This window comes from Cucurbita pepo, chromosome LG17 (assembly GCF_002806865.2).
Source record: "Cucurbita pepo subsp. pepo cultivar mu-cu-16 chromosome LG17, ASM280686v2, whole genome shotgun sequence".
Taxonomy (NCBI): Eukaryota; Viridiplantae; Streptophyta; class Magnoliopsida; order Cucurbitales; family Cucurbitaceae; genus Cucurbita; species Cucurbita pepo.
In genome coordinates, this window is record NC_036654.1 from 1,973,509 (window position 1) to 1,998,328 (window position 24,820).

The 24,820-nt window shown below is 35.0% G+C and overlaps 4 protein-coding genes across 4 annotated transcripts; 2 read left to right on the forward strand and 2 right to left on the reverse strand.

The window, feature by feature from the left end:
- The first annotated feature begins 703 nt into the window (after positions 1-703).
- On the forward strand, positions 704-1,839 carry LOC111779234 (AT-hook motif nuclear-localized protein 23-like). The gene is made up of 2 exons (XM_023659340.1): positions 704-1,219; positions 1,377-1,839. Exons 1-2 carry the CDS (start codon positions 704-706, stop codon positions 1,632-1,634), a joined length of 774 nt encoding a protein of 257 aa, XP_023515108.1. The 3' UTR covers positions 1,635-1,839.
- Positions 1,840-7,022: 5,183 nt separating this feature from the next.
- Positions 7,023-11,365, reverse strand: LOC111779086 (putative two-component response regulator ARR21). The gene is made up of 8 exons (XM_023659145.1): positions 11,097-11,365; positions 10,182-10,334; positions 9,697-10,095; positions 9,544-9,620; positions 8,490-9,146; positions 8,312-8,392; positions 8,108-8,215; positions 7,023-7,164 (listed from the first exon to the last, which is right to left on the reverse strand). The coding sequence occupies exons 1-8, from the start codon at positions 11,224-11,226 to the stop codon at positions 7,108-7,110; spliced, it is 1,662 nt and encodes a 553-aa protein (XP_023514913.1). The 5' UTR covers positions 11,227-11,365; the 3' UTR covers positions 7,023-7,107.
- Positions 11,366-14,309: 2,944 nt separating this feature from the next.
- LOC111778200 (ent-kaurenoic acid oxidase 2-like) lies at positions 14,310-17,973 on the reverse strand. The gene is made up of 8 exons (XM_023657890.1): positions 17,656-17,973; positions 15,754-16,231; positions 15,392-15,655; positions 15,230-15,319; positions 15,083-15,161; positions 14,897-15,003; positions 14,692-14,813; positions 14,310-14,600 (listed from the first exon to the last, which is right to left on the reverse strand). The coding sequence occupies exons 1-8, from the start codon at positions 17,877-17,879 to the stop codon at positions 14,495-14,497; spliced, it is 1,470 nt and encodes a 489-aa protein (XP_023513658.1). The 5' UTR covers positions 17,880-17,973; the 3' UTR covers positions 14,310-14,494.
- A 3,871-nt stretch (positions 17,974-21,844) lies between these two features.
- Positions 21,845-24,591, forward strand: LOC111778175 (NADH dehydrogenase [ubiquinone] 1 alpha subcomplex assembly factor 3-like). Its single transcript, XM_023657857.1, has 5 exons — positions 21,845-22,102; positions 22,206-22,322; positions 22,410-22,444; positions 23,278-23,378; positions 24,271-24,591. The coding sequence occupies exons 1-5, from the start codon at positions 21,927-21,929 to the stop codon at positions 24,355-24,357; spliced, it is 516 nt and encodes a 171-aa protein (XP_023513625.1). The 5' UTR covers positions 21,845-21,926; the 3' UTR covers positions 24,358-24,591.
- Positions 24,592-24,820: the final 229 nt, after the last annotated feature.

A 24,820-nucleotide genomic window follows, 5' to 3' on the forward strand; every position in this document is an offset into this window, starting at 1 on the left:
AAACTTTCAGCTTTAGAGGCTATATCTGCAAAACACGGGAGCTCCAAATTGGGAGAGGCAAAAGATTTGGAAGGAGAATAAGTACCGAATGAACTATACGGTAAAAAAACGAGGGAGAGATATTCTATGGTTGTGTAAATTCTACTGAATCGTTCAAATTCTAAAAACCACCGACGACCCTTTTTTTTTTTTTTTTCAATTCTCAGCTATAACGATGTTAATATCACACTCCTCGTCTAAGGTATTAGGAATACGACCAAATAATTTAAAATAATCAATTCCACTTATAAAAGCACAATACTTCTTTTCCCAAAAGAATATATTATTTATATAATAATGTTGCCCTATGCTTGTAATTATATTAAGATAAGGGTTGAAATGTATATAATATGCCCACTTGTGACATCTAATAATAAAATATGTATATAACTCACAATTATATTTTAGTAATTTTGTATACTTAAAAACTTTATATTATAATAATTTATATGCTTTTTTCATAATGCTTTCTCTTTCCTCTAGACCTTTTATTTTTCTATTTGTTCTAGGGTTTCACACACACCCATATAGTTTATAATAATTAATTCCTTTCCCAAAAAGAATTACATTGTTGGCCCTTTTATTATTTTAAATTATTTTTTCACCCCTGGTTTTTTTCCTGTTCATCTTTGAGTGTTTAAGTTTCTCTCAGTATCTTCTGTTTATGGCTACTTTAAACTTAGGCTCCGCTTCTCACTTTGTTGATCAGCTTCAGCAACAACGCCCTGATCTCCACCTACAAACGCCGCCAAATTCCGACCATGTTACTAATCTCAACCACTACAACGGCGGTGGCTCTGGTGGCAGCAGTGGCGGTGATGTCATGGTTCGTAGACCTAGGGGTCGCCCGGCCGGGTCGAAGAACAAGCCGAAGCCGCCTGTAATCATCACGCGCGAGAGTGCTAATACACTTCGAGCTCATATCTTGGAGGTTGGTAGCGGCTGCGATGTGTTTGAGGCGATAGCCACTTATGCACGACGGCGACAACGGGGGATCTGCGTGTTGAGTGGAAGTGGGATCGTGAATAATGTTAGCTTGCGTCAACCGACGGCAACTGGGTCGGTGTTGACGCTTCAAGGGAGGTTTGAGATTTTATCGCTATCGGGATCGTTTCTTCCACCACCAGCTCCACCGGGTGCTACTAGTCTCACGATCTTTTTAGCTGGAGGACAAGGACAGGTAAATTAAATCACCACTCAACTCAAAAGCTTGACCTAATTTTTTTTTTCCGTCAAAAGAATTATAATTGAAGGGACGGTGGGTGGGATTCAAAATTTAGATCTAATACCCCTCTCGATTAGGGTAAATCTAATCTTTTAAACCTATTCTTAATAAGGTCGTCGGAGGAAATGTCGTGGGAGCTTTGATGGCTTCGGGGCCGGTCATCATCATAGCGTCATCATTTAGTAACGTAGCGTATGAGAGGTTGCCATTGGAGGAAGAAGAGTTGCCGATGCAAGCAGGTGGTGAAGACGGGGACGGAGGAGACGGTGGTGACGATGGTCACAACAACCCTTTTCCCGACGCATCTTCGGGTTTGCCCTTTCTTAATCTTCCTATGAACATGCCCAATCAAAATCAATTTTTCGGTTGAAGGATTGATAGAAAATTCACGAGCTTCAATAATTTTCACTCCCAAATCTTTTTTTCTTCTGTTTTAGTTTCTTTCTGTATTTGTGTCTCGTGTTATGAAACTTGTTGATCATTCTTCAAGTGTATCTATCTTTGCTTTGTAAGATAAGATTAATGAGATTGATTTGAATTTTATTGAGTTAATTCAAATCTCGTTAGAGATCTAATCGAGTTAAATTATGGTAAATAATTCTAGAATTTAGTCCTCGTTCGATGTATAAGTATGGTCGATGTAAGTTTCTCAGGCTTGTCAAATTGAGGTCGGGAGAAGATTTTAGACCTACTAGCTGAAAACTTGGAAGCTCAATCAACCTCGTATTGAAGTTTTTCGATTTGATCGACTCCATCGAGTGTGATTCTTGATTACATTTTGAAATAACTTATACACACACACATACATAACAAATCAACACGAACCATAAAAGATTAGGTATAAACGTCATCGGAAACAAAAAGATATCTACGAGTTTTGAGGAGACCATCTCTAAGTAGCCAAGAGACGTTGAGTTCCTAGAAAATGTGTAATCTATGTTTAAAACATCAACGTCGGCCGAAATATCAAGGTTTCAATTTCATGAAAATTAGAAATATCTAGTTAACGTGCAGGACCGAGACCCTGTAGAGACCGCCCCAAGCACGGTGGAGAAACCCCCTTACCACTGTTAATGAGAGAGGAAGAGATTATTCCCCCTTACCTAAGTGGGGACAAATAAAAAATTCTCACACCGAACTCGATCTCTACAAATTCCTACCTCTATTCTCGTAAAAATTTTATTCTTTTTTACTCTTAAACGTGTCTAAGTAATATCGATATTTTTCACTCAAAATTTACAATTTCATCCAATTAGATCATAGATGTGACACCCGAGTAAAAGACGGGTACATAAATGAACCGAAACTATATCTGAGTGAAAGAGATCCTGAGGATAGGATAATTAAAACAGTCTCTTATCTATATCAACGAGGTGCACCTCTCTTTTTAACCATGCAAATTTTTACTGTCTATTCAATTTTTACTCATTTACCCATTAATTTTAATAAACCCTAAACCATATAGAAGTTTTATAATTTATTAATAGTATATAAGATTTTTTTATTATTATTTTAATAAATATTATATGTGGGAATAAATTAATTAAAATTATAATATTTATCGAAATTTAGAGTTAATTTAATAAGAAATTTGATAGTTATCTGTATAATTATGTATGGGTTATGTAATATTTAATGAAATATTTAAAACTATAGAATCTTAATGATTTATTAATTCAATGATTAGAAGAAGAGTTAAATATTTTGAGAATTAATTAGTATGTGCTTCCCACGTGATTACCATAATTGTCGGCTTTCGGCTTTCGGCTTTAGCTGCTTTCGACTTTCGGCTTTAACTCAAAGTTTTTTTTTTTTCTTTTTATGGGATTATGGATTCTTAACCTAAACACGAAGTAAATTATGTTGAGGATTTTTAAATAATTGAATGCGACACGTTCGGGATTTAGATCGAGTTTTGAAATTCATATTCGACGCCCGATTTCTTACCGTATAGTCACGTTATCTACTTGTTTTGAATTGTTTTTAGGAGTAGAATTTATATCTACAATCACCGTGAGTCATTTTAGTATATTTTGTCTTTACTCACATATTTGAACGGATGGAGATAGAATCAGACCGTTCTCCTAAATGCTTTTCTAAATATTGCTCAATGTCCCGGCTATTCATGAAAATTGAAAAACAAATGAATAATCGTCCAATTCCACTCGAGAATCCTACTGGATCCATTCGTTCTTTTTTCTTTGACGGAGGGTAAGAACTGGATATGGGTTTGAATTCTATTGAGAGGTTTACTAGTGATTGAAATGAATTAAAAGATTCTCGGGGTGGATAGCCACAATCGAGATTATTATTAAGATTCTTAGTTTTAATGGAAGACACGACTCCTGCCAACTAATATGTTGTCAGTGAAATTGTCACTTTTAGTGGAAGACATAGCTCGTGTCCACTTATTATGAGTGGAATTGTCACTCTTAAGGGAAGGGATCTAAATAATCATACTAATCGATATGTTAGTTCAGTTTAACATACTTTTTCATACACCGTAAACACGATTTAGAGGAATAGAATCATTAATACTTAGGTAAGTTTGAAACGCCGAAATTGACTAAAAGCTAGAGTTATTGTGAACGAGTGAAACAAACATTTGATATAGCTTGCTGTAAATGCTTTGAACTCTTAGCTTCCGACTCGAGTAGCATTAGGTACGTGGATTCCGAGCCTCCTCATAAGTAGTACTCCATTTGAGGGAAGACCTACGAAGTGCGTGCCCATGAGGATCTCAAGAAAGACGAGGAAAAAAATGGATTTTTGATCGATTCTAAAAATAATATTCTTAAACAAAAATGCATTCTAAGTTGTAATATTAGCTTTAACGTAAAAGTGACTTCAAACGATGTGGTGATAATTAAGATGTTTGTCTCGATTAAGTTAAAAAAAAAAAAAAAACGACAACTGACACTAATAGTTTTTCTATTTCGTCGTTGTGTTCAATATACTCATTTTTTTCATCACCGTTGCTATTCCCATGACGTGCTCCTCCCTGGCTGACCTTCCCTCCGCACACTCATAGAATTTTGAACTCGTCTTGAACGGCAATGATTCGATGTGCTTCAAGAGAGCCACGACATCGTTGTACTTCACCAACAAAGTATGAGCCTTTCGAGCGTATAATTTGGAGTGATATCAAAGTTGACGATGCTTTGCATGGTTCCGGAGCAAGTTTTCTTATTGTAAGTGAAGAACCACTTCTCAATGTTGGCTCTTTTAAACGTGACGCCACCATGTTTGAAAATTTAAGATATTATTAATACTTTTGAAACTTTAGAAGTATGTTTGAGACAGTGTAAATTTTGTAACGTTTACCTGTCATCATACATAAAACAAATCTTCCAACCAAATCGATAGTGGAGCCACTTAATGAGTATTTCTTACATGCTCAAGCTATGTGCTGCTCTTACATTTCAGATAAAGGCAAGACACCCATGTACGGATAACAACGGCATCACGTTCGAGACCATGAAATTGGTAATAGGGTAGCTACATTTTTATTTTTCTTATTAGTCTTAGGTTCGTTTCTTAAACGCTATTGTTTTGATTCAAACATTTATAATTTTACTTGATGTGGATTTGCACCCCTCACCTACTCCCGACTCATGGTTTTCTCGGTTAACCCGTTTCCTGCTAATGCCAGAGGAGACGAGAACATTAAATAATTCTCCGTGTAAAGATAGGTAAGTTATTTAATATTTATTACACTATGATATAATAAAATATTTAAATATAGAGAAATGCTGAATTAAATAAATAAAACAATAACAAACCCCAAATTTGGCAATGAATTAGTCAACATCCAAACCAAAATTAAGGTAACACCTACCAAAGAATAATAACAATACTAAATAAACAGTTCAACAGCTAATTGTAGTTAAAAATAAATTAATTAATTAAAAAAAAAAAACAATTATCATATCCTTGAGAAAAACAAAACATGTTGGAATTCAACATGTCTTGTTCCAATTTATTTACTTACTTAAATAATTTTCACAAACCCTTAACATAGAACATAGATTGTTTGAAGGTGGTTTCAAGTAAGCATAATTAATATTGGGTTACTACCATGTTTGTCCGGTATAAACGGTAACTATGTTGCTCAAGTGCTTATGCCCACGTATGGAAGTCTCGTTTCTGGAGGACTACCATGATGATGCCTCATCGAAAACGACATGTGGAGATACAACTTTTGTAGTCGGATCAATGCACCTCAATCTCTCTAATCATGGTCATCAGGATGCACCAACTAGCATAGCCGTGACCGATTAAGAAAGAGTGATGCATGCTACTCTAAAAGAGAGCAACAAGATATTCAAGAGTATCCCGTTAAATGTTGTGTGTTTGATAGCTTTAGAGCATTTTTTAACCAGTGGGTTCTCAAAATCACTTTTTTTTTCCTTTCAACCTCACTTGAATCTCTCTCGATTTTTCGATCATATTTCATCGTCATGTCAGGTCAGCCATCCCCTCATTGTATGAGTTTTCTCTCTCTTTACACTCATTCTCGACTAGTCTCTATTACTGTTCTTCTTCTCTCGATTTTTCTCTCTCCTTGTAACAATCCTAGGTCAATGTCAGTAGATATTGTTCGCTTTGACCCGTTACGTATCGTCGTCAATCTCACAGTTTTAGAACATGTCTATTAAGGAGAGGTTTCCATACCTTATATGAAATATTTCGTTCCTTTCTCCGACAAACGTGAGATCTCACAATCCACCCCCCTCTCCCTAGAAGTTCAACATCCTCAACGGCACACTGCCCGGTTCAAATATTGTATGCCTTTAGGGTTTAGTTGGATGAATTGAATGTTGTATAAATAACATGTATAATGACCTTGTTTTCCTATTAAAAACAATGTTGTCACTACATGCATGATATAACTAAGACGTGCAAAAAACGTTCATTTAGAATATTTTTATTTATTATTTTTCTTAAATGATATAGTAGACTTAACATTCATAATAAATTCTTTAAAACCACATTTTCATGAAATAAGATGGCGGAATATAAACAACTTGATTCTAAATAAAATAAAACAAGCTCAGATTTAACAGAAGAGCTACCAACCAGACGTGAATGCGAGTACCCTAACTCTAAATTCTGTGGCCTTCATTGCAACATCATCACTCGTAACTGTGTCTTACCTTTACCTGAAAAATAAGAGTAGCATGTGACTTGAGTATTTTAAGTAATACTTAGTAAGTAGCTACAATGTTGAGGTCGGAAAATTCAATCACTTGCGATATGATGAGACCTATCCTTTTAAAAACATCATGACATGACCTTAGGCTGCTTTCTCGTCTAAGCAGGGTTGGATGTGTAGTACTTCTCTTCACACAGTCTATGCACGCACACATGGACTCGCCAAGCGGGCTCGTATATGTATTCCCTAGGCCTGTCGGGCTAGCCCACGTTCATACTTTAGGCACCACAGAGGGAAAGGGCCCATAGAACATCATGGCGATCATAAATGTCGTAAGGTACGTGTTCGTACTAATCATAATGGGGAAGTATCCCAATGCATATGACATACAAAACTGCATGAAATTCTGATAGCTTAAAATCATGAATTACTTCAAATATCAAAAACTAAATATTCAAATAATCGATAGATCATACTAACATATCATGACTCGAAGAGTAGTAGTTTTTTTCTATTATAGGAAAGCCAAAACGACATAGTTTACGAGTTTTTTTTTTTTTTTTTTTGGATACATTTGATAATACATGTAACATTAAAGTTGATATGAACAACACAGTTGATTCAAGTACTCAACAACAAAAGGAAAAGTTCACTTCTTAATCCATTGAAGGCTTTAGATCCACCATAGCTACACATGTGCTAAGGTATCATTTACGAGCAGCCATCCCAAGAACTCATCCAAAACCTGCCATAATATCATTAATATCATTTCCACTTACCAAAATACTCAAATGGCTATTCAACTTATTATACATGTATATCATTTCAACATTACAAAGACAGTTTCAACAAGTCTAGGATTCAAATACTCACGCTTAACGAGGTGAGTTCGTTCAAAGATCTACAATGTTCTTGTGTTTCGAGACTGACCCATCAACTTTTTGTAACTTATTTTAGGATACCTATAACATTTCAACATTAGATTTGTTCTTTCAAGGCAGTAAGGTTTAGTTGGTATAGCTCGTTATCAACATTCCGATCCCTTGATAAATTGTGTCATGGGTAGATCCGAACTTATTATCTAAGGTTTAAGGTTGGCGTTTGGTGAAGAACCTTTTACGAGCCAAGTTAGATTCCAACTTGAAAAGTTATAAGGTTTTCGTGTTCTTCATCAAAAATTCTTTCATTTTTCTCGAACATTGTTTTATGTCGAGTCAAATAAGTAATTTTTCATGCATGGGTGTAATGACCATTAGAATAGTCATAGAAGTCAGATGATTACATATAGTCTAACCAAAGTAGCTTGTTACAAATTAAGCTCCGAAAGTGTTAAATTACAAATTTAGACTTCTATATTTGTGTTAATAGGATCTAAGTTTTGAACGTTATATCTAAAATAGGACGTTCAACTTTCAATTGGGTGTCAGTTAGCTTCGTGAACTTTAAAAAATGTCTAATGAGTCATTCTCATCGAGACTTTGAACACATAACTAAAAGTTTAAAGACCCGTTCGACACGTTTTAAAGCTTAGAAACATAATGAATATAAAATTGAAAGTTCAAACAGATACAAGAAGAGACTAAACTTGTAATTTAACGAAACAAAAACTATTTTAAACGAGCAAATTGATCAGTAATTTAACGATTAGTGAGAATTATAATGAAATTAGGTCAAATTAAGAAGCTTGCCTGATCATCAATGGATAAAGGATCAAATGTAGAACTTTCATCATCTGTAATATACATGTTATTGAGCTGATTACTTTGATCTTTCATGAAACCCACACTGTCTTGTTGCTGCAAATAATGACTCATAAAGATATTAATGCTTTCAAAATCTTGATTAAATATGTTAATTACATTTTTATTATTAAATATTCCTTCATTACTTACTTGATTAGGGATTTGATTATGAACAAAGCTCTCCGATGGATAAAGACAAGGCAAAAATCCAGAATCTTCTTGGCCATTAACCTGATTTTACAAATTAAAATCAACTAATTATGAAATTTATATGAAGAACAAGAACAATTGAAATTAATAGCTAAAAGGGTTTAATTTTTGTTCATACCTTATTATCGAGAGCATGATTTGAATGGCTCATTGTGCCCTGAGAAGCTCCACCGAAGTTGATATCATTATTATTGCACATTAAACCCCAATTGTAGCTGTTATGATCTCCTCCAAATCCAAACCCTACATAATTTCCATCAAAACCTACATAATTTCCGTTCGAAACGTTGTTCTGGGTCGTCGAGATTTCTCCGTTTAAGCCTACCGAGGACCCACCATGGTAAATGTTATTGCTCGAGAAGCTCGAACCGAGATAAGGGTCTTGAAAAGGAGTAGAATTTTGGAATTGGGATCCAGAAAAGTTGAAAGCTTGAGCATTATTGTCGACGTTCATTGGCAATGGATCGACGTTGTTCGTAAAACTCGCCGTGTGGCCTATATTATAAAGTGGGAGCTTCTTAGCGAAACTCAACTGTCCGTTCGTGAAGCGGCAACGGTCGCCATTGTTAGGGTTTGAACATTGATCACGGTTGGGAAAAGGAGGGAAATTAGGGTTTTGAGAAGAATTGAGATTGAAGGAGCGTTTTTGTTGGATTTTTTCTAACACAAATGAAGCATGTCGGGAGAGGAATTTAGACCAAATGATTTCTTCAGTTGTCTTGTCGGATGAGATCATGCAACGCTCTGCCACTTTTCTAAGGAAAATTCTGTATTTCTGATTGAAAACAATTGAACAAACAAAAACATAGATTAGATATGAACAAATAATTTGAAAAATTAATGTTTTTTAAAAGAAGAAATTAAAAAGATAAGCTCAATTGAGAATCTTTTTTGAGTTGACCAAGATTTTTGTTGCTAAATTTAGAGATTAGCTTTAATGGATAACCCATATTTGCAACATTTTCTTTTCCAAAAACTTGTCTTCATAAGAACAAGACAGATTTCCCTTCATGCATTTATATGTCTTTTAACATGAATTTCATTTATTTTATACTAAGACCCTAACTGATAAACTTTGTCGGTTTGTATTTCTTTATTTGAGGTCGACGATTCAATTTTTCATATTTCGATAAAGCTAAAAAACGTCGAAATTTTGTAAAGAAATCGAGAACCTGTAAATGGCTAGCAACATTTTCCCTCGTCAAGCCAGGAACATTCATGACTTCAAGAATTTTCTTTGGAACAGCTCCTGCCCAAACATGTCAAATTGTCAAGAAAACCAAACAAAAAAAAGGGAAATTTGATGGGATTAAGGATGTTCTTACTGTCTAATCCAATGAAATGAACAGCATGTAGGAATTTATATTGAAGGAAATCTGTCCAAACCACTTTTGCCTTCTTTTTCATAGGGTTTGATTCTTTTTTATCAATAACTTTCTCTTGATTCCCATTTTTTCCTTTCGAATCCTTCTTCTTCTTTCTTCCCGACACTACTCCTTTCGAAGACGAGACTGGTTGTGATTCGATCGATCGAAATCTAACCCCATGGCTTCCGGTTTCTGGAGTATACAAGTTCGTGTTTGGTATACTTCTTGATTTGGTACTTATAGCAAATTGCCAAATGTTTCTTAGGTCATTTGAAGAAAAGGGTTTCAATAAGTAAAGTACAACGCCTTCTTCGATAGCTCTAACCATGACGTTTTCTCGATCGTCGGTCGAAATCACTGGTTTCATAATCGATATAAGAATGGTCATTAACAAAAATCAATATAGCTAAATGATTTGATTCAAAGATTTCAAAAGCACTCACTAATCACAGGGATCTTGAATTCTTCATTCACTCTCCTTGTTAGCTCAAAACCATCCATCTTTGGCATGTAGAGAGCCGTCAAAATTAGGTCAAAAGATTGCTTCCCCACCCGAAGTGTATACAAAGCTCGAATCGGGTCGTAAAACGAAGAGACTGAAATTCGAACAACGAACAACGAACAACGAAGAGTTAATTGAAACAAAATATAAAATACTTTAAATTTTGATTCACAAATTCATAACAAAATTAAGAAACAAAAGAACAAAAAAGAAAAAGAAAAAGGAATATTTCATACATGGTAGCCTGCAAGAGAAACCCATTCCATTTGTAATTCAAAACAGTCTTCATCTTCATCATCACTTTTAAGTTGTCATTATTTGGGCATCTCTAAAACAACACTAAAACCTTGTTTGATATATAATTTTGAAAACCCATCTTCATAATCATTTTTTTAATCATAAATTTAAAAGTTACCCTTTTAGTTAAAGTGATTTTCTAGCTAGGGTTTGATAAAATTATGATGAATTTGAAGATCTTTGATGAAAAAATTGAGAAAAAAAAAACCCTTTTAAATGAGTTAAAATTACTCTAGATTTGATTTTATGTCTGCCGAAAAACGTTAGTATCGATACGCACAAACACGTGTTCATACAATATGTATCGATAGATTACTTAAAAGACGTTAACAAAAATATATCGTTTTAATGATGATACAAACGAGAAATCAATGTCGAAATGAAATTAAGGTAAAAATTGAAGATTTTTGGTTGTTAAATCTCTAACCCTTTAAAGAAAAGGCATAAACAAAGAGGATTAATCAAGATCCAACCCAGATTTTTTTAATTTGTTTCAAAAAAAAANAAAAAAAAAAAAAAAAAAAAAAAAAAAAAAACGGAGGACTTGATATTGTTGATCCTTCATAATTCAAGGCTCTGAGCAAGCTTGAAACAATAGCAAGAGAAGTAGCATCATCATCAATAACCATGACATGAACCCTGACAGGAGGTACAATAATGTTGGAGTCTTCAACTTGCTGATGGTCCATGGGGTCTTCTAGAGATCAGAGCTTTCTGAACAGAACTAAAATGTCTGGGGAATTACTATGATGAACAGATCAAAGCACAGACAAAGAGACAGAAGAGGAGAGAGAAGAAGAGAGAGAGAGAGAGAGAGAGAGATGAAGAGAGAGAGAGAGATGAAAGAGAGAGTGAAAATTTGTTGAAAAAAAAACCCCAATTTGAAACCCTTTTTAAAAAGTAATAAATTCTGGCAAAATCTAGAGTAAAAAATGCTCATTCAATTCAAAATCTAAACAAAATTACCAAAGCTTTAAAACCTTTCCAATGCTTACTCTAAATATAAATTAAGGGTTTTTTTTTCTTTTTTATTTTAATTTCTTATCGAAATCGTTACGAGATAATTAGCCGTCAAATAAAGCAAACCTTTTATTATAGTTATTATAGTTATACGTCATACTAAACGTCTACCTAGTTGTTGCATCAGAGTATCTTTCGCCCCAGTTCAATTAAAATGTCACGTTGGGTTATACTCTCGATTTCTTGCGTTCCATTATTTTCGATAAAACGTGCCTTTCGTAACCCTTATCGCTTTTCGTCTCGTATTTTCTTCATAATTAAATGCAAACTAATTTGGAAAAAAAAAAAGATTTTGATTTCTTGTTTCCGAACACAGTGAACCTAGCGTAACTCAACTGATTAAAAAAAACATGTTTGACTAAAGATTTAGAGATTCAGATTTTTACCCAGTTCAGCTTCAGCTTCAAATTTTTAACTTTGTATCGGATAAGCTCGAGAAAAAAAAAAAAAATTAAGTGGGACCCACTAGAAAAAAAAAATGTAAAAGTTGAGGACTAAGTGTGTAAATTAAGAAAAATTAGAAACCAATGTGCAAATGGAATAAAGAGTTGTTTTTTTGAGTGTTGTATAATGCTTACCCAACGGCCAACCATAAATGAGTGTTATAAGCGTTATGAAAGATGATCTCACGTTTCTTACAAAGAAACAACTATTTTGCTCTGCACCACACCCTCAGTAATGGCTACTTGGGCTACATGCAAATACCCACTTTTGGAGAACGACAATTGTTTACAACAAGACAAAGACTTTGTGTTTTAAAATATCAAGAAAAGACATTATTAACGTTGGACCTCAAGACACAACACCCACTGTTCTATGTGTGTGTGCTCTATGTTTTGATTTCAAGGGTCTTAAACAAAGAGTGATTACATTAGATTCCTTTTCATATAATGCAATAATTTAAGCATCAAAGAACCCGAACAAGAGCAAGAACAAGAACATTTTTTTCATTTTTGTTCTTGAAATTGTTGTTGTGTGGTTTTGGATGCAAAAGTTGAGATGGGGTTGGTGTCGTTTTGTGTTTGAAATCGGAGTTACAGAGATCGCACCTCTGTTCATTTTGATTGTAAGTGTAAGCGTTTTTCTCTTTGATTGGAAGGTGTAAGAGAAATGGTGAGAGAATGTGACACAACTCCTTTGACCTTAAAATGAGAGGGAATATTTTTTGAACCAACTCTCCATATTTTGTTATGCCTAATCCAAATTCATATTTAAAACATACCCTCCACTCCACCCAAAATCTTATACATGGAACTCATCGGGATTCGAGTATTTAATCTTTTGGTCGACGTGATGAAGTCTTGACCATTTGGACTGTAAAACGATCGACCCATAAACTAAAAGATAGAAGTGTGCTGAAGTCTTGACCATTTAGACTGTAAAACGATCGACCCATGAAATAAAAGATGGAAGTAATCAGGATTCAAGTATTTAATCTTTCGGTTGAGGTTATCAAGTCATAACTAGTTGGGCTATAAACCGATCGACGATGGAAGTGACCCTGATTCGAGCATTTGATCTTTTTTAGTCGAGATTGTGAAATGTTAACGGTAACGATCGTTTATGAAGGAAAGAAGGATGGATGGAAAGACGAAATAAAATAATAAAAAATAAGAAGAGGGAAGGATAGGTTTGAGGGATGTTTCCATATATGAAAGAGGAAAGGAAGGGTAAAAGAAAGAGAGAAAAATAATAAATAAAGCTAAGTAATCGAAGGAGAATTTTGAGGTATCACGTGTTTCATCCAATTTGGAACAACCTGCCCATAATTTATGTGGATTAAACTCTTACTTTGTTTGGATTTTTTTTTTCTTTTAAAAAAAATTATTAAATAAATTTGTGGAAGATGAAAAGTAGGTCAACATTCATTTGACACATGTCGAGCATTGACGGAGGGCACGCTTCAAGCGAAGACGATAGACACGTGTCAAACGGAGAAAATTGAAAGAGGGCTTGTGACGTGCCACGTGTCGCACAGCGCGCAAGAGCTCTCGCGCATGTGAGCTTGGAATGTTTGTCCGTTTTAACTTCTGTTCATCTGTTTTTCACTTAGATTTCTAGCCTTAATTTGACTTGAATTACGACCTACCAAGAAAATTTCATAAAATTCGGCGCTCATAGCAAGTAGAAAAACAAGCTTGTGATTGGTGAATGTTATCTCCTTGTTGAGCAAACATGAATGTTTAGATTATGTATTTTGTGCTTTAGGTGATTGATACGATTATCCCCCTAACGAAGTATGCATGAGTGAATCAAGTCAAGATTAGGGCGGTAAAGCTGGAGTGATTTCACATTAACTTAGGTCGATATGTTTCTAGTAGACCGAGCACCTTAGGACCGTGAGCATCAATCGATGAAAGTGCTCCAAAAAAATTGGATTAGTTTCGAGCTTCCTGGAATGAGATGAAATTTAAACTACCTAGACCTCCATGGCATCCAAACATGCTTAAGGAAACTTAACATATCTAGTAGCAGTGTCAACCGTGTCAACAGAGCCTCCGCCTCCTATTCCCCTCCGGTACGTCAATAGCACTATTAGCGACCTAGGTTTGACCTTAGCGCCCTGCTAAGTGATAGGAACCTCGGAGCCAGGCCGAGGCTAAATAGTGTAGCACGTCGAGACAACCATGCATTTTTATCTAACGGAAATGGAGAGGAATCTCTTGAACATGGCCTCTGTGTTAGAAACTCATCCTCAAAGGGGATGTGGAACCACATAGGTAACTTAGTAGCCGACAAACACACAAGGTCACTCTCCCAAGTACATATAAGTAGGTTGCTTATTGAATCAGAGTGAAAGATCCTTTCTCGAAGATAGAAGGTCATATTGCTAAATAGACTCTTAAAACGAAAATTAAAGCGAAGTAATCACATTAAACAATAATCGAGGTAAAAACAATCTCAACTATTTCAAGACCATTCATTTCATCCAAATCTTCAATCAAATGGACCACCAACTCTCTTGATCCTTGCCAAACACTGATCTTTAGGCCTCGTGTGGGGTAGATATCTCACGGGACTATTTGGATTATCTCTTTCCAACCTGTCCACAAAAACAATCCATCTCGTTAGCTCGTTTTATGGTACATAGCTCAACTTATAATCATACACGTGTGGCTATGAAGAGAGCTCACTGATAATTGAGGAGAAAATAATGGAGAAAGACGGAGATTTCTAGCTTTGCAAGATCGTTTCCGGGACACAATCTACTTCCTCCTCCAAATGGAAGAAAGCTTCCAGCTTTTGGTGTGAAATCCTGAACTCAAATTGTGTATATATGTGAGATCATAACGTATAATATAATTTTCAGGCAATCATAATAAGATGAATCGTCCTTACATCCCATCTTGAAGGATCAAATTGTTTAGGGTTCGGATAAGTTTCAGGATCATAGTGAACACTTCTAAACCAAACTAGGACTTTCCACCCTTTTGGAATGGTATAACCTTCAAACGAGAAAGTTACAGGGTTTAAGCTACTAACGCATACAATGACAAAAGAAGAACATGAAAACCCTAAACGAACCACAAATGTTCACGTCATGCTTTGCCTCTCGAAATACTGTGAGGGAGAATGTTACGACTCGTAGTGTTTCATCGATTACCTGCAAAAGTTAAATTTCAGATGATGGATTATGATAAATTTCTTCTTATATCAAAACAGGTAATGTACCTTTGAAAGATAGTCCATTTCTCGAACTTCCTTAAGAGTTAAACCTTTCTGCCCCGGAGGTCGTTTTTTAAGTATCTCTTCTTGCTCGGCCTATTCGAGAGTTGGATCATATTGTCAAATACTTACGATGTGATTTGTAGCAAACCCAGTTTGTATATATACCTTTGCCTTTCCAAGAAAATTGGGATGTTGTTGTAGGAAAATGGTTGCCCACATCATAGTATGGCCCGAAGATTCATGGCCTGCATTCAAGTACATTATCAAGACATCAATGATTTCTTCATCACTTAACCTTCTACCATTCTCATCTTCTACATCTAGCAAAGCGTCCATCATATCTCTTCTTGTCGTTGCCACGTTGTTGTCCCTTTCCTTCCTTCGCTGACTCACAATCGACTGAAATGTCGTCACGAGATTCTTTCGTGCCTGGAACGATATGTTCGATTAATCACGAGTTGCCAAAGTTCTATTTCGAACAGTTAACTAAGATCTCGTTTGATAACCATAATACAGAAAAGAGTCACCTTGAGTGCTTTATGGTAAGCAAAACCGGGAATGTTGATAGCCATAGCCCTCACACCATAATTCAAGGTTGTGTACTCCCTCTCCAAAGCCTCCATAACCACCTCGCTCTCCGAGCTAAGAAATATGTACATAATGATCTTGAAAGTAAGCTTACGTAGCTCAGTTAAGAACTCTATTTGTCCCATGGAAGGCCATTTTTGCAATGAAGCAACCGTCATATTTTCTATATACGTCAGGTAAGTAGCCAATGCCTCGTAGCCATTAACAGGCGCGGCAGTTATACGACGAAGACGCTTGTGTTCTTTGGAAGAAATCCCAATAAACGACTTCTCTCCAATGAGTTTCAAGGTAGAACGAGGCCATCCCGAACCAAACGCATCATCGTCATTCAAAACTCTTTTGCATGCTTCAGCTGATGTCACAATCACACTTGGACTTCCAAACATGAAACATTTGTACATATCCGTACGTCCATACCTAAAAAAATATCTTTTAAACTCCCCGAACAAATATATACAAACCGCTAACTTCTTTACCTATTCGAAAACAAAAACGATACCAAACATGCTTTTATTTGAATGCTTCAATAAGGATTATATATATATATACATACGTAATATTTATTGTAATTGAAGCATCCAAAGCTTAAAAGCACAAAAATTAAGAAAAATGCCACTTTTCAGACATTCCCAAATGCAAATAGACAACACGACCATTTTAAAATGGTAAAAACAAAAAGGTGGTTTAAAAGATATATATATATATATATATATATATATATATTAATAATTTATTAATATTGTTATCTTATCTCAACAAACATTTGTAAAAAACATGAAAAAAGATGTTTCACTTATTATTAGTAAACGACAAACACTAAATAATAATAATAATAATAATAATAATAATAATAAATAAAGGTAATTTATTTATTTATAATTTTAATAAAAGAATGACTTTCTGGGGCAATGATGGGCCAAGTCAAATTTGATTGGGCCCACGATGGAGCGGGCCAAGATGGGAAATTTGGACTGATCCGCAGACCAATGCCGAAACGGCAGCCATTGGTGAACCGAAACCGACAGCTGATATGACAAAACTAAGCTTAGATTTTCCCGAAAATTTAAAATATTCAATTTAATTTCTTATTATTAAACTTAATCGAATAAAATCACCCCCAACAAAATAATTATTTAATCTCTAAACTCGTAATTATAAAAAATATATAATTAATTTAAATTAATTTTGTGTAAAATAATGTAAACATTTTCAGAGGATTGAGCAAAACGGAACGGTCGCAAAGACGAAACAGTTGTTTCCGACCGTTCTAATTTTTAAATATTCCAAAATAATCAGATTAATAATTTATTAGTGTTAGACGAACACGACTCTCCACAATGGTATGATATTGTCCACTTTGAGCATAAGCTCACATGACTTTGCTTTGGGCTTCTACAAAAGGCCTCACACCTAATAGAGTTAGTATTCATCACTTATAAACTCATGATCATTCCCTAAATGAGTCGACGTGAGACTTTCATCATCCAACAATTAGAATTAAAACACTTAACTCTAATTTTTTTTAATACTTCAAGTGATTTATTAGGGTTAAATTAAATATTTTTAAATTTTAAAATAAATATCTAAATATAATAAAATTTAATTTTGAGTTTAATGAGTTCAAGAATTTAAATAATTGTTGGATTAAGTTTGGAATTTATTAAAAATACTTTTCCGTATTATTAATAAATGACGTAGATTCTAACGAGATTAAAATATTTATAAATAAAATATAATTATTTTNACGTCACTTTTGAGGTCGTTAGCTTAAAAGCTCCATAGTTGCAGATCAATGGAGAAGGAGAGAGAAAAAGAAGAGAGAGAGAGAGAGAGAGAGAGACCTGGCGACGAAGGACTCCATGAAAGAATCAGGACGAGAGGACTTGAAAGCTCTGAGAAAGGACCACATGTTGCCGATGAACGGCCAGCCCAGATCCCCGGGTGGGAGGTTGAACCGTTTTGAACCCAACCGGAAGGTTTCGTGGATCCACCGGTTCGCATTCTTCAACACCCAGATTGTGGCCGCTACAGCTACCAGCGCCGCCGCGAGCACCGCCGTGTACATTTTGGGAGAGGAAAAGGAAATGGATCGAAGTGGTGGAAGGTTATGGGTGGATATTTATAATGGTGGGAGCTTTTTAGATTGTCGTTTTGTGAATTGGAGTTTGATTCTTTCCACTCTTTTTGTACAAATAGCTAAAGGAACTATATATATATATATATATACCTTTAATTTTTCTATTTCTTTTTAAATAATTCCCGAAAAACTTTTAAAAAAATTATTCATACCAACAACGTGCACCTTCCTTTTCGGTGGTTCAATCACAGGAATTTTATGTGTGTGAGGACAAAACATGATGGAAGAACTCTGTTGGTAATAGTTATGTCCCAGGAGACGTAGAGGAATGTCGAGGTCATCATGTGTCGAATATGGATTATGAATTCTGGGTGTGGGATAGTCTTCACTCTTAAGAAGTGAGGAATGAGTAACTTGACCATGTCGTGTGTTGGTTTGTGGGGATAGTCATGTCGCAAGGGATGTAGGAAAATGTCGAGGCCATCAGGTGTTGAATTCATATTTCGAATCATGGGTGTGGGGATAGTCTTCACTCTTAAGAAACGAGGAATGAGTAACCTGACCATGTGGCAAGAGATCTAGAAGAATGTCGGGGTCATATGTGTCAAATTCGGATTTCATCCTTAGCATGAGTCGCTCCACTACCTTTAGAATAAAAATTTATTAAATTATTGAGTGGAAAGTCGAGGGCACATTGACTTGGAAGTGGAACAACGTGGTAGTGAATAAGATGCTTGTCCGTATTTCTATTATATATGAGACTTTTTAGCTGAAACGGAGAATAAAATCGACAAATAATATCATATCATTTTGAATATTTGTTAAGGTCGGTTGTTCGTAAGTCATAGGTTAATGAGCTTCTTATTTTTTTCGTATTAGTGCTCGAGCATCTTTTTTAGGGTACGAGAGACATTCCTCCTTGGCTATGGTCCTTGGTGGAAGGGGAAAGTGATTGTACTATAAGCCACGTGGCAAAGACCTATGAGTTTAATACAAATATTTTTAAAAGAATAAATAATATTAAACTTAAAAAAAAAAAAACCTATAGCTAGAATTTTTTTAATATAAATAAAAATAATATTTAGCTTAAGAATAAATTTTAGCATTTTTTTATTGTTATAATATTAAATTTTAAATTTGTAGAGAAGGAATATTATATTATATTTTTTTTATTAATTATATATTATTGAGTTTATTAGAATGTTTTATATATATATATATTTTTAATAGAAATTATATCGAAAAAGAAAAATGGTCCATTAAAAAAGTATTTAATTTTTTATAACAATATATATATAATAATAATTTGAAAAAGTTAAATATTTAGTGAAATGAATCAAATCATTAAAATTCAATTTATATATTATTAATAAGTTATTTCATTAAAAAAGAAAAAAAAAAGAGAAATATATTAATTATGAATATTATTCTTTAATCTTTTTGCATTTGTGGCTAAGAAACTATTCTTATTAATATTATTATTCTTAAAAATTATTCTTTTTTTTAGGTACATAAATCTTCTACCTAACATGTCTCCCAATTTGTAAGGTGGAGAAAAAAAAAATGAACATTAAAAACAATATTATACATATATATATATATATATATATATATATATATATATATAACAAAGTACATTATTTAAATTATTAGAAACGAGAATAATATCCAATTTTTTTTTATTACAAATAAATATTAAATATATATATATTTTCCAATCCTTCATAATTAGATTCCTTTCGAACTTGATTGGAAAAGTGGGACACAATGATTATTAAAATAATGCTATTTTGAATTTCTTTTTTTTTAAGTTAGATCAGATTTAAATTTTTAATCTCGTGGTCGAACATATATGTATAAATTAATTAATCTATTATAATTTATGCTTAATTGAATAATTTATAATAAAAAAATTAAGATTTTTATGATTTTTTAATTATGGTTTATTTTGATCGTTATGGTGTAACGTCTCGGCCCAGATTTGGATTAGGATTTAATATCTAGATTCAACATCTGATGGCACTGTCATCTTATGTGACATGGTTAGGTTATTTACTCTTTACTTCTAAGAGTAAAAACTATTCCCATAAATCAACTCGAACTCTTTCACAATTTTTTAATAATTGAACCACCAAAGAGGATGGTGCATGTGAGATCCCACATCGGTTGGAGGGGGGAACGAAACATCCCTTATAAGGGTGTGAAAGCCTCTCCCTAATAGAAACGTTTTAAAATCGTGAAGTTGTCAGTGATACATAACGTACCAAACACAGACAACATCTATTAGTAGTGAGCTTGGGCTGTTACAGTGCACATTGTTGGGTTTAGGTAGAATTTTTTTAACATTTTCTTAGTCATAGGATTACTCTCGTTCAAATGTGGCATCGATTCATCTACACGGGTGTCACATAAATTTTCTCAACTTTTGTTCTCTCTAAACTTGCTATACGTCTTTTTTATCTCTATATTTTTAGAAAAACGATTATTTGGACCCAAACGTACATACAGTAAAAACCCATAATGTATATCAAATAAAATAAAGGTTTTAAAATTATAAAATTCATAATAATAAAAAATGATGATCTAGGTAAAAGAGTAGGATAGGAAGGACAAGACATATCCTATCTAATCTTAAAATTTGGTTCTAAAAAAACATGATAATGTCTTTAGACATGCAAACACTCATTGTTGACCATCACTTTTTGTTAGAGCACAAGAAGTAATAGATTGGGTATTTATGGTATAGAAGGCTTCAAGTTGTTGCCACCATCTCCCCCACTTGCTTACCTATCTTTGCTTCAACATCACCTATTAAGGATTTTAGCTAGTTGGAATGCACTATGTGTTCATGTGTGTTCTTATAAATATATAAATTAATGTCTTTCTACTTTGTGTGATAGTCCACGTCGGTTGGGAAGGAGAACGAAACATTGTGTTATAAGGGTGTGGAAACATCTCCCTAGTAGACGCGTTTTAAAACCTTGAGGAGAAGCCCTGAATGAAAAACCCAAAGAGGTCAATATCTGCTAACGATGGGTTTGAGCTGTTACAAATGGTGTTAGAGCTTGACACTGGGTGTTGTACCAGTGAGGAGGCTGAGCCTCGAAGGGGGGTGGCCATGAGGTGATGTGCTAGTAAGGACACTGGACCTTGAAGTGGGGTGGATTAGAGGATCCCACATCGATTGAAGAAGGGGACGAGGGGTCTTGAAGGGGGTGGAATGTGAGATCTCACATCGGTTGGAGAGAAGAATGAACCTCGAAGGGGGGTGATCACGAGGTGGTGTGCTAGCAAGGACGATGGGCTCCAAAGGGAGGTGGATTGGAGGCTCCCACATCGATTGGAGGAGGGAATGAGTGGCATCGAGGATGCTAGCCCCCAAAGGGGGTGGACTGTGAGATCCAACATCGAAAAACGACGAAACATTCATTATAAGGGTCTGGAAACCTCTCCCCCTAATAGATGTGTTTTAAAACCTTGATGGAAAGTCTGAAAGGGGAAAACTCAAAGAGAACAACGTGCTAGCAGACCCCAGACTATTTCAACTTTAGCTTGTTACAATTTTGTTATAGTCATATACCGATGATAACGTCAGTTAAAGAGGTCATAGATAAAGATATCCACGGGACAAGATAGCCTTCTCCATCCACATCCCTGCCCCCTCTTTTATTCCCCATCCCGTAAAAATCTCTATTTATTTCTGTGGGGATCGGAGTGAGGAATCCCCACATACGAAGATGAGTTCCCGACTGATATTTTCCCCATATTTTTATTATTTTTTAAAAAATTAGTTCGCATAATTTCTATTTTACTATCTAATTTTAAGATAAATATTTTTATTAGTTATGACTTGNAAAAAAAAAAAAAAAAAAAAAAAAAAAAAAAAAAAAAAAAAAAAAAAAAAAAAAAAAAAGCGGGTCACAAATGCAAATAGAGAGAAGTTGTGACCTAAACAGAAAAACAAAAAACGAAAAAGGATTTGGGACTAAACGGAACAAGGTGTAAACTTTGGGACGGAGAAAAGGGCCGAGGAAAATGGCGGCGAGACAGAAAGCGGTGGCGACGCTGCCGAATCTCATCAGAAGCATTAGAAAAGATCGCCGGAGACCTGGTCTCAGCCAGCCTCTACCGTCATTGAGACGCGCGTTTTCACTATACGATCAGATCAATCTCATCGATAATGTTCCTGAAGATCAGCTTCGCTTTCAACGGTTCAACCCTAACTTTTTTTTTTTTTCTTTCTTTTTTCTTCTCCTTTTGCATCGATTTCTTCCTCGATTTCATATTGTTGTTTCTTTCCTGTTGGAATTTAAGGTATACTGAGACGGGTTTCACTGTGAACGGACTTGATTATGAGGGGAGCTTGCTATGCGTTGGGAATTTGTTGATGTCTTGGAGTCCTAAGAAATTTTCGGAGATTACGCCTGAGAGGTTTGCTATGCATTTCTTCTTATTTAGTTTACAATATTTTGTTTACTAACTACTTCTTTTATGGTGATTGAAATGTATCTTTTGCAGCTTATCTATCTTCCAAATTATGCGGCCTATTCCAGGTAAAATCTGGTGTTGTGTTTGAATAAAGGATTGAACTATTGAACATTGTTTAAGTAGTTCAAATATGAATGTCTGGAGTTACCTAGTTTGACGTTTCTCTTGAGCTATTTTTCTCTGAGTTTTCATTTCTTGGTTATGATATTTTTTCTTGTCTGTTAACGAGCAAGGTCCTTCATGGTTCGATTTCTCTGTGCCTGAGCACAAGACAGACTTCATCATTTGTTTCTTTTTGTAGTACTACCACATGCCGCAGTAGAAATTCAAACTTCTAATTTTCGGAGAGTAAATGGATATTGTGACACGCCATTTTTTTTTTTAAATCTAGGACACGGACGCGACAAGGACGTGTTTATGAAAATATACAATTTTGAAAATGTTTATCATTTTTATACAAAAAGGAAATTACATCTTGTTTGATGTGTTTGATAAATATTGCGTCTATATTGATTTTGTACAACCAATGTCTAACATATTATTGTGCTAACAAGTGTCGAGGAGTGTCCATTTCGAACATAGATACACTAGTCAAACTAAAGTGTCCGTGCTTCTTAGTCTGGGATGTATCAAAATATAATGTTAGCAGCCTGTGGACGACACATATATGTGTACTTTTGTTGTTCATACTATTGATGGCTTCCTTTCTTAGGCATGCTTCTAATGTCTTCAGCTGCCCTGTTAACCAAATGTTGTATTTATTTTTCAACACTCAGTCATCACCTTAATGCATCTACTGTTCATATGTTGCTCTGTGCAAGCAAAATTTATTGATTTCTACCATTAGCTGATTACTTTTCTTCATATGAAAGCTTGATTATTTTCTCTCTAATTTCAGAAATTCTAGTGCTTGGCTGTGGGAGATATATTGAACCAGTTAATCCTGAATTGAGGCAGTTCATTCGTTCCACTGGCATGAAGTTGGAAGCCGTAGACTCGGTACTTACGGTTTGAAATTACGTCAGTTTGTTTTATAATTAGACCTGTTTATGGTATCGTAGAGATAAGATAAATATTTTTCATGCAACTCAAAATCTAGATATTGAGCTATTTTACGTGCCTAGACTGATTGGTGGGAAAACGGTATATTCTTTTTTTATGATAAGAAACAGTATTTTGTAACATTAACTAAAACGAGGAGGGAAAACATCTACCAATCCTAGTGGCCTAGTCAAAAGAGATTGTAGAATTGTTACTGTATTGTCTGGTTAGGGATATCCCACATCGATTGGGGAGGAGAACGAAACACACCCTTTACCTTTATAAGTGCATGGAAACCTCTCCCTAGCAGATGCGTTTTAAAAACCTTGAGGGGAAGTCCGAAAGGGAAAGCCCAAAGAGGACAATATCTGCTAGTGGTGGGCTTGGGCCGTTACAAATGGTATCAGTGCCAGATACTGGGTGATGTGTCAGCAAGGAGGCTGAGCCCCAAAGGGGGGTGGACACAATGCGGTGTGCCAGTAAGGACGCCGGGATCCGAAGGGGGGTGGATTGGAGGGTCCCAGATCGATTGAAGAGGAGAGCGAGTGCCAGCAAGGACGTTGGACCCTCAAGGGGGTGGATTGTAATATCCCACATCGATTGAGGAGGAGAACGGAACACTCTTTAGCGGTACGCTTAGGCCGTTACAATAACCATGATCATGTAGGGACTGATGTAGAAACCTCATCCATATTTATCTCTAAAATTAGGGTAATACGTATATAGGAATGGAACATGAGCTCTTATGGCAAAATGGACATTCTCCTTTTGCTGCACACCTTGTGTTTTGATAATAATGAAGATACAGGTGTTATTGCTCATTATACCAACAAAATTGTGTTATTTGCAGAGAAATGCGGCATCAACATATAACATCTTAAATGAGGAAGGTAGAATTGTAGCTGCAGCTCTTCTGCCTTATGGAGTTTCTTCATGAATCCCAGAGGCAGATGAAGACATTCTTTATATGGATGCTTCTCAATTGCAGAGTTCTTCTCGGCCTCAAGTATTCCCAAAGTCATTTGTAGCATGACTGGCAAGTAATACTCTCTTTTTTTCTGTATGTACTGTGATTATCAAAACCTGCCATTCATTTTTTTTTTTCAGCAATAAGCATTTGGCGATTTATACACGGGCACGAAAATTAAGTACATATTTCCTGATTATCTTATCTTATCTTAGAAGCTGGCTCTTTCATATACCATTCCTTTTCAAGTTGTTCGTGGGAGTATGTTTAGAAATGATTTTGACATGTCTAAAATTGTCTTCCTTTTCGAGTGGTGGTGTCGGGTAATAGTTGAGGGTCAAAACCACTTGGAAGGCGATTCACGAGTGGTTTTAGATGAGTAATTGAGATATCGACTTTTTAAAATGAATTCCATTCTAAACATAATCTTTTT

Bases quoted from the DNA above. Each gene is read 5' to 3' on its own strand.
- LOC111778200 (XM_023657890.1), bottom strand. From the start codon at position 17,879: ATGTACACGGCGGTGCTCGCGGCGGCGCTGGTAGCTGTAGCGGCCACA. The intron at 15,656-15,753 runs GTGACTCTTTTC...ATATCGTTCCAG, and splicing joins CTTACCATAAAGCACTCAAG to GCACGAAAGAATCTCGTGAC. The intron at 14,814-14,896 runs GTAAGGACGATT...ATTTGAGTTCAG, and splicing joins TTGATCCTTCAAGATGGGAT to GATTTCACACCAAAAGCTGG.
- LOC111779234 (XM_023659340.1), top strand. From the start codon at position 704: ATGGCTACTTTAAACTTAGGCTCCGCTTCTCACTTTGTTGATCAGCTT. The intron at 1,220-1,376 runs GTAAATTAAATC...ATTCTTAATAAG, and splicing joins TAGCTGGAGGACAAGGACAG to GTCGTCGGAGGAAATGTCGT.
- LOC111779086 (XM_023659145.1), bottom strand. From the start codon at position 11,226: ATGGACCATCAGCAAGTTGAAGACTCCAACATTATTGTACCTCCTGTC. The intron at 8,393-8,489 runs GTATGAACAAAA...TTGTAAAATCAG, and splicing joins ATCATGCTCTCGATAATAAG to GTTAATGGCCAAGAAGATTC. The intron at 8,216-8,311 runs GTAAGTAATGAA...CATTATTTGCAG, and splicing joins ATAATCAAATCCCTAATCAA to CAACAAGACAGTGTGGGTTT.
- LOC111778175 (XM_023657857.1), top strand. From the start codon at position 21,927: ATGGCGGCGAGACAGAAAGCGGTGGCGACGCTGCCGAATCTCATCAGA. The intron at 22,103-22,205 runs GTTCAACCCTAA...TTGGAATTTAAG, and splicing joins GATCAGCTTCGCTTTCAACG to GTATACTGAGACGGGTTTCA. The intron at 22,323-22,409 runs GTTTGCTATGCA...TATCTTTTGCAG, and splicing joins TCGGAGATTACGCCTGAGAG to CTTATCTATCTTCCAAATTA.